Source organism: Choristoneura fumiferana, chromosome 29 (assembly GCF_025370935.1).
Source record: "Choristoneura fumiferana chromosome 29, NRCan_CFum_1, whole genome shotgun sequence".
NCBI classification, from domain to species: domain Eukaryota; kingdom Metazoa; phylum Arthropoda; class Insecta; order Lepidoptera; family Tortricidae; genus Choristoneura; species Choristoneura fumiferana.
Window position 1 is genome coordinate 1,179,217 of NC_133500.1, and position 20,726 is coordinate 1,199,942.

Here is a 20,726-nt window from a genome sequence, read left to right on the forward strand (position 1 = left end):
GGTATTTTAACATAACATATAATATGGTCAGGGCTCCCCCCCACTGTCACTGTCACCCCCCTCCTCGCTGTCGCCGTCGAACCTGTCGTCGTCCCATGACGCGTCGCTCGCGGTCGATTGCCGCTCTACCTCCATTTCCTCGTCGGACGTGTCTGTGGAAACAAAAATAAAGATCTTGGATTTTGATTATTATACAAACGTTTGGTTAATTAAGGAAAGATAGAAGGGATAAGGAAAAGGGGAAGACCAAGAAGGCCATACATGGAGCAAATAAAAGAAAAAAAAAATGTTTCATTACGGGGTAAGTTTAATAAAAAAAACCTAGGAATAAACATAAGCACTGACAGCCTCCTGAAGATGATAGCTGTAAGAGATGAGTGCTCTAAATGCAAAATTTAATTAATACCACACTATCACTCGTCCAATATGTATACTAACATAGTTATAAGCAAATTACTAATAATGTATGGATCTTTGTTGTCTGAATAAATAAATTATTATTATTATTATAAGTCAGGAATTGTAACTGCGTTAGAAAAACAGCCCTTTTTGTGTGGAATTTTATCCGAGTTCAGCTTCCTAACTTATTCGTAGATAAAAGCTTGTAAAACTCGGCTTCTAAGAACTTCTTTAGGGGCGGTATTTTTTTTATGGGACGAACCCGGAAGTATACCACTCAAACAAAAAAAAAAAAGACATTCAGAACCTACTTTTGGAAGTCGACTATAACATATCCTTTGACGAAGCACTATGGGTTATAGATATACGCTAATGATAAAGGTGCGCACTGACCATTATAGTCGATGACGGCTTCCTGTTCGACGGCGGAGTCCCGCGCCACGCGCTGCGCCAGCGTGAGGTCGAGGCGGCCCTTTAGGTTCAGCAGCTGGCAGAGATGCGAGCGCCTGTGGACATCGACATAAAAATTTATGTCATGACATAAAAAAAAACAGTTGAACTCTTCAGAATTATACTAAACTAGAGTTTACCCGCGGATTCGCACGCGTTAACTATTCGACCTGGTAGTAAAGTTACAATTGAAATTCCAGGACTTACGAAATTCCCCGGATACATATAAATACACATATAGATGGAGCGACGACTTGGTTAAGATCGCGGGATCGCGGTGGATGCGGAAAGCACAAGACCGGTCTGAGTGGAGAACCTTGGGGGAGGCCTATGTCCAGCAGTGGACGTCTTTCGGCTGACATGATGAAACCCAGCGGTTGAAATTTTGGGTCGACGACGACGGGGCACCCGACCATGAACATCAGTAGTGCCACATTTCATTGATATTAACCTCCGCAAAGTAACGCCTGACCCAATATTATTAGTAGCTAAAGTAGTATAAGTGTTAAGGTGCCCCCACATGCAGTCGCTAGTCGCTCGTTTGCAGCGATAAATCTGGTCACGTGACCCCATTTGGAGGTGATTTTGAATTTCCCGCGACTCAAAAAAGTAGAGTCAAGTCGCCGCGTCGAACACAGCGACAAGATGGCTTGCAGGATTGATCTTGGCCTTGGAAGCTGATTTCTTAATCTCATTTAGCAGAAGTCGTGGCAGGTGGTACAAATAAAAGAAATTGGAGTGAATGGAAAAAAAAATAACACTGTTTTTGGCGAAATTGAAGAGGTTTTTTTTTTCAGTGACTAAGCTCAACATTTTCAGCTTTATCGCTATATGTCACGTGACCAGATTTGACGCTGGAAACGAGCGTCGAGCGATTGCATGTGGCCGCGGCTTTACCTATTCGTGAATGTGGCGAGCAGTTTCGTCAGCTGATCCGCGTTGTGGGCGTTCATAGTGGCCAGTAGTAGCGCCGCGTGCGACCGCAAGATGGCGCTCACCCACGTGCAGACGTGTGCGCAGCTGGAACCGATAATACACGTTATTTGAAGAGAAGACTTACTGTCATTCAGTGCTAATGGAAGATGGAAGCTGGAGGGTGGGAAAAAAAATAGGGGAATCGAAGGGTGGGAAAGGTGTAGACCTAGTGTCCATGGACGATATGTCGTTTCTACAACAGTAGATATTTTTCTAAGCTAAACCAATTTTGTTGAAACGAAGTCTAAGAAGCATCGCTAAAAAACCTGCTTTCAAATAAAAAAAAACCGCATTCAAATCGGTTCACCCGTTTAAGAGCTACGGTGCCACAGACAGACAGATACACATAGCGGTGAAACTTATCACACACCTCGGGGGTTAAAAATTATGCGAGCCGATATAGACCCCTGGTCGGTGTAAGTACGTACAGAGTGGTCCTCCTGGCGGCCACAACAGCCAGCTGTTCCAGCAGGGCTGGTAACACCGCGGGCGGCAGCTGCGCCGCGGTCCGCGCTGCCACGCCGCGCCCCGGCTGACGCAGGACCATTTCCAGGATGCTGGACGGAAATCAAACAAATTATCATTATTATACAAGTTGTTAAAAGCTGTCGAACCTACAACTCCATGAAGCCGTATACCGTTCAGTCAGCAGCAGAAGTATCATCAGTAAGCAAAATGATCTAAACACTCTAACGACGACCAGATGAACAAGTGGCTAGCGAACCTGACTACGAAGCTTGAGGTCCCGGGTTCGATTCCCGGCTGAGGCAGATATTTGTATGAATAATACAAATGTTTGTTCTCGGGTCTTGAATGTTTAATATGTATTTAAGTATGTATTTATCTATATAAGTAAATATGATGTTTATCCGTTGCCTAGTACCCATAGTACAAGCTTTGCTTAGTTTGGGACTAGGTCAATTGGTGTCAAGTGTCCCATGATATTTATTTATTACCATAGCAGTAGAGTCGTGTGTAGATTTTATTTTGAGCACCGTAACCGCTCATCCACTTCTGCTGCTGACTGTACTTTACTTATTCTAACTAAGGTAGGTCACATTTCATACTATAAACTTAAGAGCTTTATCTATTTATTTAAGAGATGAGCCATAAAGAAATAGCCTTAAAATTGTCACAACTTCTAACTTTTAGTGGATTTGAACCCCGTAAAATCATACTTTTAATAAGTAACTCAACTCAGGAGATGTTACTATGGCAACAAGGAACACTAAAAAGTCGATTGATCCATTTTTAATTGTCCATTGACTTAGACCGACTAGCAACGTGCGTAACGGACGTACGGATAGATAGACATGGCGAAACTACCTACGAATGCAAGGAATAATAAATCCATCAAAAATTGAAAAGAAAGCACCTCCCGCACCGCAGTTTTGGCATACCAGGGTGGCACTCTTTCCCGGGCCGGATAACATCGTCATGGAAATACCGGCCCTGTTTTTCGTGTACACGCCCATAGAAGCTCCTGTCAGTTTCTATGGGCGTGTACACAAAAAACGGGGCCGGTATTTACATGTCGGTGTTATCCGGGCCGGAAAAGAGCGTCACCCAGCATACCATGCCGTGCATGGCGCAGCATACCACGGTACGGCAGCATGGCGAACTGTGTTGCTCCGGGCGAGCAAAGTTAATGTTTTAAACAATTTATTGAATCAGGCGTTAGTTTGCGGAGGTCCGTATCAATGAACTTAAAGATTTGACGACCAGATGGCCTATTGGTTAGAGAACCTGACTACGAAGCTTGAGGTCCCGGGTTCGATTCCCGTGTCGGGGCAGATATTTGTATGAAAAATACGAATGTTTGTTCTCGGGTCTTGGGTGTTTACTACGTATTTAAGTATGTATCTATCTATATAATTATATTTATCCGTTGCTTAGTACCCATAACACAAGCTTTGCTAAGCTTACTTTGGGACTAGGTCAATTGGTGTGAATTGTCCCGTGGTATTTATTTTATTTATTTACTTTGCTCAACCGCGACCTTGTGATAGCTACGTTTATGCAAGAAATGTGTGTTCATGCTGCTCCTCCACCTCCACACTGTAAGAACACACACAAACCCAACTATCATCACCACCACACTACACGTTTCGAACTCAACCAGAGATCATCCTCAAGCAGCAAAACCGTTCACCACGACACCATGGTATGGTAGCATGGCGAACTGTGTTGCTCTGGGTGAGCAAAGTAACTGTTTTTAGTTCAGGAAGTAAAAGTTAGATCCCTTACCCCTTATCCTTGGAGTGAAGCCCTTGCACGAGCAGCTTGGTGAGGTTTTGGTTGACGGCGCCGCGGCTACGATCCGCCGTGTCCAGCGCCAAGTTGGCCAGACGCGCCTCCATCGGGACTTCCACCTGGAAACGACTTGGATTAGTTCAGGCAGGGCTGCGGTTTCACGAGATAAGTCAATCTGTTGCTTGGGCGAACAACTTTTTAACGCAGCTCGTGGCCATGGTAACGTCCCCTGACTCCTGAGTTTTTTTTTCAAAAGTCAAAATAATTTATTTGCCATACGTACACAAGTATACATGCAAATATATGTTAAATATGAAGTTGGTTAAAATATCATTTACAATACAATATACAGATGCATGAAGTTATTGTTTACAGCCGCACTTGATCATTCATTCAATCAAAGTTTTATTAATAAATTAAACCATCTAAGAGAAAAAAAAAATGTTAAATACTGAATATCAATTTAAATAAAAAATAATTAACAGGTATATTCATCAATTGGTTAATAAGGTCTGCCTAAAAAATATTGCTTCAGCTTTCTGTCAAATGTATTTGCATCGCTACAGTCTTTTATGTCATCGTTCAATTTGGTATATTTTTTAATTATTAAAACTATTTTTAACCCCAGAGGCAAAAAGAGGGGCGTTATAAGTTTGACCGCTATGTCTGTCTATGACACCGTAGCTCTTAAACGGGTGTACCGATTTGAATGCGGTTTTTTTTATTTGAAAGCAGGTTTTTATAGCGATGGTTCTTAGACATGTTAGATCAAAATCGGTTAAGCCGTTTTTGAGATATTGAACTTTGAAGTGACAATGTCTCGGTTTTCCAACTTTTGGTTGGTTAGGTTATTTTTTAAGAATTTCATATACCCTTTTGTCGGCATAGTTGTTACATAGGTACATCCGTACAAAATTACAGCTTTCTAGCACTGTCTCTGAGCAAAGCTGCGGACGGACAGACAAACATGGAGAAACTATAAGGGTTCCGTTTTTGCCATTTTAGGTACGGAATCCTAAACATGGGGTATTATTCCGAGTTGATATACTCTTGATTTAGGAGAAGCATTTCGATTTAGATAGTAACCTTAGCGCCCGGCGCCGTCCGTTTCCTCGTGACCCCCCCCATGGGTTCAATGTACTGCACGTCCTTAGCGGGCTCAGACACCACCTTGTTGATCTCATTGGTTGTGCTGTTTTTGCTCTTCTTCTTCCTTTTGGCCTCGCCTCGGATGAGGACTTGTGTTTTTGAAGACAAATCTGGCACCTGTGAAAAATATTGATTAAAGCTTGAGGTATATTAAAAGGAGATGCCGGGATTCGATGCAAATAGGTAAGACTGCGAAAGACAGAGACGGTAAACTGTTTATTTCCCAACTAGTCATTAGAGCCCTTGCCCACGGCAACGTCCCGTTTACGAGGGCGGTTTGATAAGTCAGTGACTTTAAGTAAATATACGATATCACCAGTAGTCACTTCAATCGGCCTTCCAGAGCGTTCTGCATAATTGGTGGTGATACGTCCAGAACCAAATTCCGTAAACCACTTGTGTACCATACCATGAGATGGAGCAGATCCCCCATAATATTTTTTAAGCCGGTCTTCAGTCTCTTTGATAGTTTTTCCACGTAAAAAAGTAATGTTTAATTAGCATACGAAATTCACTTTTCTCCATATTCAACAATTTTCCGTGATTTTCCGATATCATCTTACATGTCTCGATTTTCTTTTTTTATTTTCCCCATATAAAAAAACAGCCAGCTACCAAAGAGTTAAGAATTAGGAATAAAAAGTTCATTTGTGAAAAAGGTTTTTTTTTTTAATCAAAGTCACTGACTTATCAAACCGCCCTCGTAGTAGTTAGTATACATGCTACTGTGGTAACATTTACATGCGCGTTCGGTTTGCAAGATACCGCAAAATCCGATCCGTTCGAAACGTGCTGTACGGTTTTGCCACTACAAATCGAACGACTGGACCCAGTAAAAAACGGTATCCAGTTTAGTTACGGACATAGTTTAATGGAAGTGTTCCCACTAGCATATTGCATACGGTTTTTATTTCTTCTCCGACTGCCAATGCTATACATTAGATATACATTTTGATAATCAATTAATTAAATTCAAAGCACAATTAAGTGAAGAAACGTAGTATGCATGTAACATAATACCAGAGACTCGTTTAGTGATGGAAATTAATAAATCTTGAGTTATATCGGTACTTATTAACTGGTAAGCAGCAAATGTTCTTCAAACTCCTTAAATAAAAATAAATAATAAGATAATATCACGGACAATTCACACCAATTGACCTAGTCCAAAGTAAAGCCTAGCAAAGCTTGTGTTATGGGTACTAAGCAACGGATAAATATAATTATATAGATATAGATACATACTAAAATACATATTAAAACACTCATAGACCCGAGAACACATTTCGTATTTTTCATACAAATATCTGCCCCGAACGGGAATCGAACCCGGAACCTCAAGCTTCGTATCAGGTTCTCTAACCACTAGGCCATTCTGGTCGTCTGAAAGCCTTACTTAAGTGGCAAATAATATTCCAACCTAGAATATCACTAATATTCTCATCGAAATTAGCGTTAAAATTATTAGTTTTATCGACACTTTGACTGTCTTTCTAGTCTTGTGATATTGACAGCCGTCACCCGCACCAGGCTACAATAAAAGTACTGTGGGCGTAATACACAAAAATAGGCTCTTGGGTCTTATTTAGGGGGTAGCAACTAAGTCACACTGCATGTTTACGACCCTGCTTAAAGGTAACCCAAAAATATATGACTATTGTCAAGAGGGCGCTATTGTTCTTATTTATATGGCAATAAAGAACCGATTTATGATAACCAGACTACAATCACATCTTGACTTGTCTACAACGTTTACCTGTTAGCTCTGATGTTAATTTGGAAAGCGTTCCCCAAGCGTTTTTTACCAGTAGTTTATTATAAACATTATTTACAATGATCCGTTGTTGACTACAAATCGTTTCGGGTATTTTTTGTTATTGTTCAAAGAAACCGCCACAGTGACACTGACAATCATTAAAATTATTGCCAGTGTAAGGAATTAGCTGTGGTGGGCTAGTGGTTTGACCTATCGCCTCTCAAGCAGAGGGTCGTGGGTTCGAACCCCGGCTCGCACCTCTGAGTTTTTCGAAATTCATGTGCGGAATTACATTTGAAATTTACCACGAGCTTTGCGGTGAAGGAAAACATCGTGAGGAAACCTGCACAAACCTGCGAAGCGATTCAATGGTGCGTGCGAAGTTCCCAATCCGCACTGGGCCCGCGTGGGAACTATGGCCCAAGCCCTCTTGTTCTGAGAGGAGGCCTGTGCCCAGCAGTGGGACGTATATAGGCTGGGATGATGATGATGAAGAAATTAGTTCCAATGAAATTCCGCAGCATGGCGAACAGTCATATACTTCTGGTCAGGCTTTACTAGCAAGGATGATGAAAATGTTACTCACGAGTGTCTCGAAGACGAGCCCCTGTTCATGCGTGTACCCCAAGTGCAGCGCGGCGCGGGTCACGCGGGCGCACCGCAGCGGCAGCGGCGCGGCGCCGGCCGTCGTCACGTGCAACGTCACGCCCGGCTTGATAGGCTTCGTTGACGCCCTGTATCATTCATACAATCATCATTATCATTCATTTTTTTCATTTATTATGAATATAGTATTTAATTTATTTGTAATTTAATTATATAATTGTTTTTTTTTTTTATAATTTGCATGCTACTGTGTAGTTAAATAGTTGTGTCATTATTACTCCAATCCACTAGACACACACTATTTTCTGCAAATAAATGACTTATGACTTATTAACCTCCAGGGCCGGATTTGGAGCTGTCTCTCTGCCTACCGGCCTAACTATTTTGCAAATAAAATGAGGGCCATGTGAGATTTTGATACTTTACTGATTCATCCGAAGCCGTGGTGGCCTAGTGGTTTGACCTATCGCCTCTCATGCAGAGGGTCGTGGGTTCAAACCCCGGCTCGCACCTCTGAGTTTATCGATATTCATGTGCGGAGTTACATTTGAAATTTACCACGAGCTTTGCGGTGAAGGAAAACATCGTGAGGAAACCTGCACATACCTGCGAAGCAATTCAATGGTGCGTGTGAAGTTCCCAATCCGCACTGGGCCCGCGTGGGAACTATGGCCCAAGCCCTCTTGTTCTGAGAGGAGGCCTCTGCCCAGCAGTGGGACGTATATAGGCTGGGATGGATGGATGGACTGATTCATCATCATCAGCCTTAGAACGCCACAATGAACGACAACTCGCCACTTGCATCCACGGTTTCCCGCAACTCTCACGATGTCGGCAGTCCACCTGATGGGAGGCCTGCTCACGCTTCGTCTTCCCGTTTGCAGTCGCCACTCGAGGACTTTTCTCCCCCAACGGTTATCTGTTCTCTGTTCTTCGAGCGATGTGGCCCGCCCATTGCCACTTCAACTTGCATATTTTTCCAGCTATTCTTTACTGATTGCGTGAATGAAACTAACAAATACAGATGAATAGTTGTTTACAAGTGTTTACTTGTCGGAATTTGGAAAAAAAATCCAGTCTCTATTGTCGGGGCCCTCTTTTGTGGAAACTCCGGTGGTTGCCCTTCCCTAAATCCAGCCCTATTAACCTCTCCACCACCACAAAACAAACGAAGTGTCGTGCTCTGTACACCACAGAAAAACCAGCAACTAATCAACTTGATTTTTAATTCCATTGAAGAAGGATAAATTTCGAGTTGAATGTTGGTCATGTATAGATGACCATGGCGTGTGAGGCATTCCATTGGCTGTCACGACTGGATGACTCTGGCGACGAAGAGGTTAACCATGGCGGCCGTGGTTTGACCTACGGCCTCTCAAGAGGATCATGGGCTCCAACCCCGGCTCGCACCTTGTGAGTTTTTCGATTTTTTTTTTTTATTCAACTGGATGGCAAACAAACAAGTGGGTCTCCTGATGGTAAGAGATCACCACCGCCCATAAACATGTGCATATTTACATTTGAAATTTACCACGAGCTTCACATGTGTGAAAAAGAAATCTCACCCGTTCAATGTATGCGCATAATAGTGCACAACACCGCTTCTCGTGACAGCAGCCAACTTTAGCTTCGTCTCCGTATCCTCCTGGACCCTAACACTGATCATCTTGGGAGCATCCTCCAGCACGAAATTATATGTTGGCACGTTGACAGTGGGCACATCCGAGGTGGACAGTGACTTCTTCCGCTTCTTTTTGTTGGGGGTGGCCTCTTCACCGTTGGTTGGTGGGGCAACATCTGTGGATACTGTTACATCCCAGAATGAGAGGAGCCGTTCCGTTCTGAAAACGAAAAACTTTATTTTATTATTTTTAATGCACAGGTAGCTTATAGCTGTTTTTAAAAGAATTCACTGAAGGTTAGTTGCAATGTTTATTATAGTTAGGTATTAGAAAAGTATTGACTATATCGAAAATACAAACCGAGACATGGATGCACAGAAAAACCAGAAAAAGAGACCAGCGCTGGAATCGAACCCAGGTCCTCAGCAATCCGTGCTGCGTGCTATAACCCCTACACCACCGCTGGACAGGAATCTAGACACGAATTTTCCTATGCATACATATCTCAGGTTGCTTATTTCTACTACGCTACTTATGCAGCAGCACTAGCGACATCTATGCTCCGCTCTCATCGAGAGACGTCACACTCGTCGTCGTAGTAGATATAAGCAACCTGAGATATGTATGCATAGGAAAAATTCATGTCTAGATTCCTGTCCAGCGGTGGTGTAGGGGTTATAGCACGCAGCACGGATTGCTGAGGACCTGGGTTCAATTCCCAGCGCTGGTCTCTTTTTCTGGTTTTTCTGTGCATCCATGTCTCAGTTTGTATTTTCGATATGGTTTCACGGGATACCCGTAAAAGTAACAAAAATTTGGAGTTGAAATAAAAAATACAAAAAGACTCCAAAAACCAATCATAAGTATTGACTAGTTGGCAAGAGATACTGATTAATTGAGACATGACTTCAATTCCAGTGGCCGTATTTTAGGTTTTAGACATTCGCGATCACAATCAAATGGGAAACAATAATGTACAACTCGGAATGTACGCGCAATAATCTACGCCTGGATAATCCGAAGCATTATTGCTTCCGATTACCATGCCGTACAATATCATGGTCGCGAATTATCAGGGCGTACAAAATATTGCGCGCGCTGTAATGTACGTGTCTACGCGCGAGCTCGAAAACGCTCCATCTGGACAAGGTCTAAGGAAAGGACCTACGCTAGCTGGCGCGGGTGCAGGTACAATCCTGTGCACGCGACGCGCGCAGTCAGCGCTACTCATACTATTGTTCAACAGGCGTCCACCCGCGCCATGCAAGCAGCAGCTAGAGTAGACCCTAATGCACAGCTCAGCAGCAGCGGCAGCTCTTGGTCCAACTCTCATAAAAAACGTGGTCGATCTCCTTTGTCAGATACATAGAATTACGGAATGCTAATTACGGAATTTGCTCCCCGACAATATATCGGATAGTAATGCAAGTACAGTTCAAAAAACTTGCATTCAAAATGTCATTTTAACATTGCAAAAATAATATAAGAGAAATGGATGGTGACACATGAAGGGTTCCTATCTATAGTTGAGATTATTTATTGTGAATTGCCAGTATTATCTTATCTGACACTTAAAAATATACATGTTGGGTCCCTGACTGATATAGGATATGTTTGATGTTTACTAATACAAAATGTATTATTGTGCATTTAATTTGTTTTTATAACTACCATAGCTTTTAAGTTTTAATGTACCATCAGCCAAATATGTGGTCTACTACCCTAAAGTTGATAATTGTTTGCATGTCATAAGACAATAATGCCAATAGACGTGTCTGTCAACTTGAAAGATCGACTTTAGCAACATATTCATTTGATAGGAACTTGTTTAAAATTGATAGACCACTTATTTGGCTATGGTACATGTAGAGCATCTAATTAGTTACCTATTTAAGTTAGAATATTACCATGCCTATACCCTACCAGGGGCATTTGTTAGTTCTTTACCTCAAAAGCATAAATTCCTTGTAGCGTTTCACCAAATCCCTTGATCATATATTTAATTATCGCGTTGTGTCATAATTGTTAATTGTTTAGTCGCTATAAATTTTAGTCACATTTCACCTTGATTGTGCATTTAAGTATTGCGTTGTCTCAATCGTGTTTTTTTAGACACTATTAGTTTTTTTTTCCTGTGTATTGAATATGTGCAGATGAATAAATAGTACTCTCTCTTATCTATCCATTTTAGCGCAAAAGAGTAACTAAGACATACACATACACATACTCACACACACTACCCATCATTTGTATGTTTAATACAAGTGGGATATAGCCACTTACTGTGAACCCTCAATGAGCCAGGTCTTCTCGCTGGTCTCCGCGATCACCAGGATGGACTGCTGGGAGGCGTTGTGCCCGAGGCACTTCACCATGGAGGCTGTTCCGCTGTGCAAGCGCCACACTTGGAGCTGCCATGATGCTGTTACTATGTATTGTGCATTTGTATCCTGTAAGATAAAGATTGTTCAGTGAGTAGGAGGGCAGGAAAAATAACTGTATGCAAGCCCTCCTTCACCTATTAGAGACCCTGGGCACAACATGCTATATAGCATGCTATATAGCCATTAGGTACCTAAGCCTGATTTTCAGGCGAGAGTGGAGTAGCTATTGGTTATTGTTTGGTAGTAGGTAGGGGGGTCGCTGGGGAGATGAAATAGCACGAGCGGCTGGCAGAACATGGGCAAGAGTAGCTGCATGCGAGAGGGATTGGAGACTGCTGGGGGAGGCCTTTGCCAACAGGCACACAGATGCTGAAGACTGAATGGGTTTTTTTTTTATTTGTTAAGATTTATGTATTGTGTATTTGCATCTGAATAAAGAGGCTTAATAATAAAAACGGAAAAGGGATTAGGGGGCCCCAATCCATTGCGGGGTCCTGGGCACGTACCCATTGGGCCCAGTGGGGAAGAGAAGTCTCACTGTATGATTACAAATGTACAACACAACCACAGTTACTTTCCATAGGTTGATTGGTGGAGGACCAAATAAATAAAAAAAAAAATGTATATGTAGTCTAAAATGTATAAAGGCTAAGATATAAAATTCAGACCGGTGATATTGGTGTGACACATAAAAAAGCACACAAGAGTTTGGCCATGGGTGTCTTGGAGAAAGTTTAAGTTTATACGAATGCTAATGCTTGTTCGGTCTTGGGTGTTTAATATATTTTTTTTCTCTTTTTTTTTGAGGCTTTGAGCACTCCAGGTGATCATGTCAGCCTCATGGGTGCTCGCTCATTTTTCCTACGCAAGGGACATATTAAAAAATTGGTAAATGCAAATGGCTTTGCCAGATGTTGGCTCTGGACCTGGCCATTGTGCTTGGGGCCCAAACCCCCAAGTACCCTTCTCCTCAAGTCTGAGTTCCGAGCACATTCCAACAACAAATGGGCAAGTCATCTACCTTCCAGCAAATCTCACACAGAGGTGATGGTTTAACTCTCATCATGTGTAAGAATTTGTTTGTTGGGATGTGTCCGGAACGTACCCTGAAAGCAGATACTAACACTTTTCTTGTAAGGTTGGCAGAGTCAAGCCAAGGTGTCCACATGGGACTAGCTTGGATGGTTCTGTACCAGACCCCTACACCCCTGGATACACACTGCTCACCAAAATGGTATTCCCACTTCTGTAAACTTCTTCTTTTGATTTTGGGAATAAGTTCACTGGAAAAGGGAACAGTGTCTGTTACAGAGCCATCCATTACAGTGGCTTTGGCAAGCTTAATATTTTTATTTACTATGCAATTTAGTTGCCCAACAGGCTGCTCCTGCAGCTCCCATTCCCATTACGCTATAAAAGTGAATGTTTGGATGAGACATTTGGACGCACACTAAAAAAACTTCTTTTAGACAAGTCATTGTACTCTTAGAAGAGTACAGTGAGATTTTATGTTAACATTATATATGCATTTCATTTTTGTTTTTATGTACCTTGTTTTGTACTCTTGGTTTTGTTTTGTTGACATTTTTCACAGTTTTGAGAAGTTAATTTAAATTTTGTTTAATTTAATTTAATTTTATTGTTTGTTTGTTTGTTTGTTTGATTTTTCCTATTGCATAAATGTATATTCTTGTTTTGCTTTCAATTATTATTATTGACTTTAAATAACTCTAATTTGACATTCTACATTCTATTTTTTATTTCTGGTTGTCAATTTATTAAAATATGATCTATTTTTTGTATACATTTTGACGATCTTTTTGTGAATTTCTTGTTATTAACTGACATGTGTTTATAATGTATTTTTTCAAAAGGTAATAAATAAATGTAATCTAATCTAGACTACTGTTAATTTGACACTTATTTTAACTTACCAGACTATGGGGTATTATTCTTATCGCACTAATTCCACTGACTTTATTCTTATTATCTGTATTCACACTGTATGTGTGTCTCTTGTCCACATCCAGCTTCCAATGACAAAGGTAATTGCTTTTATTGCAGCTAAACAGACCATCTTTTCTTGTCCAATCCAGGCATGTTATTTTTCTATCCTGTATAGGACCTAATTTCTCTTCCAACACAGTTTCAACCTTTGCTTTTGCTACGGAATATATTAAAATCTTTCCACTCGTCGTCCCTAAGGCTATACATTGTGTCTCTTGTGCAGAAACACTCGATCTTCGCTTCCCTTTTTGAGGAGTCACCTGAAATTTTAAGGTTATGTTTTATGTGTTCCGGAAGGCGTTAAAAATATTGATTACGGCCGAATTTATAGAATTTTATCTACGTGAGAAGAACAAAGAAGCGGTTTTAAGTTAAAGAGACTAAAGTATGATGTTTACATGAATTTTTGTAACAAAAACCACGTGTTGACTTACTGCGGATGTCCCAACTGTTATCCACTGTACACATGAAGGCGGTGACGTCAAATGAAGATCTGGCGTATACTCCTGTTTGAGGGTGTTGGTTTCTGTATCCCATATCCTCAGTCTACCATCTTGACTGATCGCGGAATAATATTTTCCGTCTTCGGAAAATGCCGCCTCTGCCATCTTTCATGTCATGTCAAAGAACACACGGAAACATAAGTGACTGTTTCTTTACGCGGAGCGGAGCACAAAATAACAACTTGCGGGATCACGTGACAATTGAAGTTTTACACAAAAGTCTGAAAATCACAAAAATGTACATCAAGTAATTTAAAACTGGATTATAATTTGACGTACCTTTTTTTGCATCATAATTACAATGAAACTGCAAGTTATACCTATTAAAATTCAAATAAATAGTAATCTCAAAGAAAACAATAACTGCGTGCCACGAAATAATATTTTGTAATTTGACAATTCGTTGTGTTGCTAGCCTACAAAAAAGGCAGTATCAAAAATAGTTATAAGCAAGAAATAACCCGCAAATACAGCTCTTTAAAATAATTAGACATTATTTGTCTTTTTTTTCTTTATTACGACAACAATTATAAATTAAATGACAATTCTCATCAAGTGTTGCCTGTAACACGAACCAAGTTACGGACGGACATTGACGGAAGAAAGAAAAAAACTCCAGTTTCATTTTGAACGTCACAATCATCTGTCATGTCATATTTATCCGCTGTGCTATCGCGAATGTAGGCGGAGTTTATATAAAATTAAATTTTTAACTTTAACAATGTTCTCGTTCCACTTTTCGAATATATTCATTGCTATTTAATTTTTGCATTCCGCGCCGTGTATGGTTCCGTCGGTAGTGAAGTGTAACAAAGGCTGTGTTAATCACTGATGGTTTTGTATGATGTCACAATTATATCGCGTGAATCCTTGAAAATATGAGTGTTAGTGTTGAAGCGGACGCCTCCAGCCCTCTGTCGGAGGGGCAGAGCGCGGCGCTGGATCAAACGATATCAAAATCATCGTCGGATAGTCAAAGCTTCGATACCAGGACCGAAAATGAAGCAGGTCAGGGTGAGGGCGAGAATTCCGAGCCTAGTACTCCAAAACTGCATCCGATGGCTTTCACTATCGACTTCGGGGCTGCAAAGCCGGTTGACAACCGGAGGCTCGAGGAGCTGGCGAAGAAATCACAAGCTCGGCATCAGAGAGTACAATCTATGTCTGCCAGTCTGACGCGACCGAGCCCCACGTCCCAAAAGCCTCCCATGAGCGCCAAACTACCGCGGAAAGCCCAAGGGTACAACTCTGAAGGTTATTTCTCGTCAGATCAAGAAGACAGCTGCTTCTCTGGCTCAGTAAAACTCCGTAGCAGCCCACTAGCTCAAACTGACAAAACTCAGTTTATCACCAGTCCTGTGACCAACAGACATATCAAATCGCCCATTCACGACACCTTTCAGCCTAAGAAAATGTCCAAAAGTCCAATAGTTGATAGTATTATGTCTAGGAGTGACAATTTCACTTCCCGTCAAGCTCTAAATTTGCCTCTAAAGAGCTCCAACAGTTCCTACTTGAGAGACGTCCATAGAACACCAAGTTATGGTAACCTTAATCTTTCTAGCTACCAACGGCAAATGCCTGGTATTATAGACCAGAGCCCAGAAGGTGTTATGCTAACAGATATTTCTAGTCCAGAATTAGATATTTTAACACCAGATAATGGTTTATCAACTCCTGAAAAAAGTCCTTTACGTAAAGTTAGAGCACAGTCTGAAACTCCAGACTTGTTGTTTAAAAAATGCAATAAAATTGAACCTTTGTATATTGATGATGAGGTAGACGGACAATCAAACTCTTCAACTGGGACTTATACTATAGAAGGGGATAATTATACAGAAGAACAGAAAGCTAGGATGAGTATAGACCGGACTTGTAGTAACTCAATCAATGATACAATAGAAGAAGTATTTAAAATATCAGGTAGTGAGAGGGACCCTGAATTAGTGTTTGACTATCCTAATACTAGAGTAATAACTAAAGAACCAAGAAGAGAAACAAGGAGCCCTAGTACTTTAAACAAAACATTTGAGATCCCTAAGGTTTCAAAGGACAAAAATGTTTTAGAAATATCTTGTTGTTATGAATCACCATCAGAAGACTTGGCTACACAGACTTCTAAACAGATCAAATCTACTCGTAGCTATCTTGAAAAAATAAAAAATCGTGTCAGAACAATTACAGAAAAGACCTTTGCTAAATCACCACCAAAACACGGTGATGATGTCGATGTTGGTAGCTTTACGTCTGTTACCACCTCAGGAGTTTTAAGTTCTAAATGGCCAATGAAGCCTGAACCCCCTGTGCATAGACGTTGCAGTCTAACCAAGTCCGACATAGATCAAACTGATTACATCCATAGGCTATCTCGAGAGTCATCTGTCCCTGTTTCTCTTCCTAGCAACAAGCCATTGGAAACTAAATTTGAAAGCACGGCTTTGAAAAACGCACAAAAGGCTATGAGGGACGAGGAGATGTCAGAACAGGTTGTTGGTCTATCATACCTGAGTTTGAACCGGTGTAAGGGGGATAAAACTTGGATCCAGGATTGGGCTGAGAGTGTAAAGAAGTATAATAACAATTCTCTAGGCCGAAAGGACGATTTAAATGGGACTTTTGTTGTGGATGATGACCGCCCGCCTATCAGTCCAAGACATGTCAAACGTAAGTATTAAATTTAGTATCATATCAATCTTTGTTCAATTGTGTTGGTCATATTTTTTTAATTCCCCTTAGAGGCCTTAAAATTTGGGCCAAAGTTAGTTAAGGTGATAGGGTTGTGTCGATTCTGCACAATGCCAACAGTTGGATAGCTGCACTGCAAGGAAATAATCTTGAAGATAAAATTAAAATGCAGGAGTCACATCATACTACCTAAGCTCATTTGTATTGCTGTGTTCCATGATCAATACAATCTGGCCGTCTTCAAGTAAAGAAAGAAACATTTTGTTTATTCACTACTAGCTTTTGCCCGCGGCTCCGCCCGCGTGGTATTCGGTTATCGCGCGCTGTTCCCTCGGGAACTGCATTTTTCCGGGATAAAAAAAAAATTGGCCTATGTCACTCTCGGGCCCATAAACTATCTCTATGCCAAAAATCAAGTCGATCCGTCGCTCCGTTACGGCGTGAAAGACGGACAAACACACTTTCGCATTTATAATATTAGTATGGATTCCCAAAAACTTACAGCATTTAAATAAGAAATCAGTATACAATTTAAAAAATGAAAAGCAAGTTACGAAATCGCGTAACGGTCCCAGCTCATAGTGCCGAGCAAGCCAACGCAGGTCTTCCGCAAATCTAGATATAATCTAGGGTGAATGGACATTTGTTTAGGCATATGATCCATCTTAGTGCATATCTTCGCCTACCATCACGCACGCATGAGTGTAGTCAAATGCTAGTCTATTTCTGTATACAAAACAGACTTGATAAGTACTTTGAAGACAATTACACAAGTGAACAATGATATGCACGCATCAGCTATAAGCTGCCTGTGCATTATAAATAATAATAATAATAATAAACCGGGCAAGTGAGAGTCGGACTCGCGCACCGAGGGTTCCGTGCACATTTATATGTATGTAAGTAAACAGATATCCTGTCTTGAAGATGCTTCTCGCTTTTTCCGAGTGATTTAATATATCCAGTGTATGCAGAGCCCTACTCTTAAACAAAATGTACGCAGTGTGGGGTCAGATTATATTGGTGAATGATATTTACAGACACACATAAAAAAATGAAGATTTTCCAGACTTCTCTAGTTGGTTGTGTTATAATAGCTACCTTCATGAATACCAAATTTCAAGATTCTGAGTTCACGGGAAGTACCCTGTAGGTTTTGATTCCCTTGCGAGTTTCGAAATTTTGCGGAAATTTGCGGCATAAACAGCTGCATCTTTTGATTGCGTTGGCTTAGAAGTTTGATTTCAACTTGATACCTCCACGCGTTCCCGAGAAAAAGGGTCTTGACACACAGACAGACAGACAGACAGACGGACAAAAAGTGATCCTATAAGGGTTCCGTTTTTTCCTTTTGAGGTATGGAACCCTAAAAAAAACTTTTTTATATACAATAGGCTCGTGTTTGGCCTAGACTTGAAACCCTAGACTTCATCTTGATAGCCAAACATGCAGGTAAAAGTTAGTACAAATTACAAAATATTTACAAATACAGTAACTTTCCACTCACTTAACCCAATTTGATAATGTTTTCGTTCGCCGCAGTTCACTTTACGGATGACCTTCGTAGTTAATTGCTGAATCAGTGAATCTTACGGAAAATGGGGAATGGATGAAAACTTTAGAAACGCTTGAAACTTTTTTTTTATCGATAGGAATAACCTTTTTAATTAACAGAAAAAAAAACAGATTATTAAGTAGCATCAATTAATTTAAAAAAATGAAAGAGTTTTCTTTACCGCCAAATTACGACAGTCTGGTGTTACGGGTTGTTCCATAGTCCGGAATAAAAAACATTAAAAAAGAATTTATGTGTCTTTGACTCGATCGTTTTGACAGGTGACACTCTTTACCGGCTCGGATAATACCTACATGGAAATATCGACCCTGTTTTTCATCTACACACCCATAGAAGCTCATGACAGTTTCTTCACCATCATTTCATCATTCACCTCCACGTGTTCCTTAGAAAATGGGAAAGACGGACAGATAGACAGAAACTCGGACAACTAAGTGATCCTACAAGGTTTCCGTTTTTTCCTTTAGTACGGAACCCTAAAAGTATGATTTTCTTCTGGAACTTCACCATCAAAAAATCTATAATCTATTATACATTAGATACGCAGAACGCGTACTATGACGTCACAATAGTGCATTCTTATCGCAATCACATTGCAGATAAAGTGGCGTCAAAACAAACGACCGTATCGCAAGGCCGTAAGACACATAATGAGTCAGCAAACACGATTGCAAATGACATTACGAAAGCTAAATACAAGAGATAAAACATGATGCGTTGGGTTTTTGAGAGATAATCAACTTAGAAAAAGTAAAAGAGCGCCGATGTCGTCATTTCGAATTTCAATATCTCAAAAATAGCTGAACCGCTTTTTATCAAACATAGCTAAGAACCACTGGGAGATAAACACTTTCACGTAAAAAAAATCGCAACGAAATCAGTACATACGTTTGGGAGCTACGATGTCACAAAAAGACAGACAGACAGAGGCGTAAATCTATATTATAACACCCTTCTTTTCGGGGATGAAACCATCGCTTGAATAACTTTATAATTTATAAGGTTCTGTTTTATTTTGCTAAATTCCCTTGGAAAATTATAATTATATTTAGCTCTAATAAAAGTGTTTTAATAAAAATTACCGAAACAAAAACAATTAATAAAATAACACTATTATCTGAACGAAATCGGACCGAAGCTACTATTTAAGTATCTACAACCGAAACTTTGTATTTTATTTTTATTTTCGGTCGAACCAAAACTGAAACCGAAATTTTATTCGAGGGCTATTCTACGGAACCCTCTGTGCGCGAGTCCGACTCGCAATTGGCCAGTTTTTGTATAAAATAATGTCAATCTTTATTTCTTTGGATTTCTGCAAAGTATTGTCTGAATAGTGGTCTGAATCAATAAATTTTCTTCGAACGATTACTAGAAAGAGACTGTAGGTATAACTTCAAATGGAAGAGCAGAGAAATACAAAACAAACGTACAGAGCTATACATACGGCAGGTGTTTCCTTTTGATCGTTGTGTAAACATAGATGAGAGAAATACGGCACCGGCCACATGTTAGTCATAAGAAGTCATAACATTCGTAACACCCAACTGTACAGCTTTGACTGGAGATATATAAATGAGATGAGAGTACGTGGCTGAGGTTTTATGTGCATCAGGCTAGTGTGCGCTAGTGTCATGAGGTTCGTTTGATAACTTTGACGCGTTTGTGATTAGTTTAAAAACTGCAGGGCTAATACGAAACTCGGAACTCGAAGTTCGTGTCGTGCGGTCCCTCTAACACTTAACTATTTAATACGAGAGCGAAGGGACGGTACGATACGAACTTCGAGTTTCGAGTTAAACCTTTTAACTAACCTCAATGGCGGCCTTAAGGCTGGTTTTAGTGTCACGCGTACCGTCAGTACGGATCGCTCCGCACAGGCTGATCTATATGAGCTTCCTGGGAGCGTTTTAGAGTAATACGGAGGGGTCCGTACGGACGACCGTCCGCGCGGATAGGAAGCTCATATAAAAAGCCTGTGCGGAGCGATCCGTACTGACGGTACGCGTGACACTAAAACCAGCCTAAGGCTTGGGCCAATGTCAGTTGCGATGACAGGGTTGCGGTTGAATCTGCAGAACGCCAACTCGTAGTAGCCCTGCGGTCCACGGAAAAACATGTCTCTCATGTCACCTAAGCAAGTTTTTGAGTTATAGCGGTTTGAAAGTTAGTCATCGTCATTATGAACAATTAATTACCATAGTTACCGTTTCTTTAAAAGTTAAAAAAAATATTTTATAATGTTTTCAGACTTTAGGACTTAGACTAATAGTACTTTGCGAGCTCTACATTTTGAGATTAAAATCTCAATTTAAAAAAAGGTGATTAGACATGTTCTTTCTTGTGGACCCTTCAATCAAA

General features: G+C 40.7%; 3 protein-coding genes across 3 annotated transcripts in view; 2 read left to right on the forward strand and 1 right to left on the reverse strand.

Annotated features, from left to right (window-relative positions):
* LOC141444285 (uncharacterized) overlaps positions 1–20,726 on the forward strand; it is a 273,640-nt gene that overhangs the window by 69,029 nt on the left and 183,885 nt on the right. The window lies entirely within an intron of this gene.
* LOC141444188 (WD repeat-containing protein 43) lies at positions 9–14,317 on the reverse strand. The gene is made up of 11 exons (XM_074109657.1): positions 14,036–14,317; positions 13,529–13,861; positions 11,494–11,660; positions 9,154–9,429; positions 7,569–7,716; positions 5,164–5,343; positions 4,072–4,196; positions 2,253–2,381; positions 1,747–1,869; positions 793–905; positions 9–152 (listed from the first exon to the last, which is right to left on the reverse strand). The coding sequence occupies exons 1-11, from the start codon at positions 14,207–14,209 to the stop codon at positions 28–30; spliced, it is 1,893 nt and encodes a 630-aa protein (XP_073965758.1). The 5' UTR covers positions 14,210–14,317; the 3' UTR covers positions 9–27.
* The window catches only part of LOC141444378 (uncharacterized), a 78,685-nt gene continuing 72,671 nt past the window's right edge, over positions 14,713–20,726 (forward strand). The window contains exon 1 of the mRNA XM_074109931.1: positions 14,713–16,768. Within this exon, the coding sequence (XP_073966032.1) occupies positions 14,983–16,768 (1,786 nt within the window). The 5' untranslated portion in view covers positions 14,713–14,982. The remainder of the gene's footprint in view (positions 16,769–20,726) is intronic.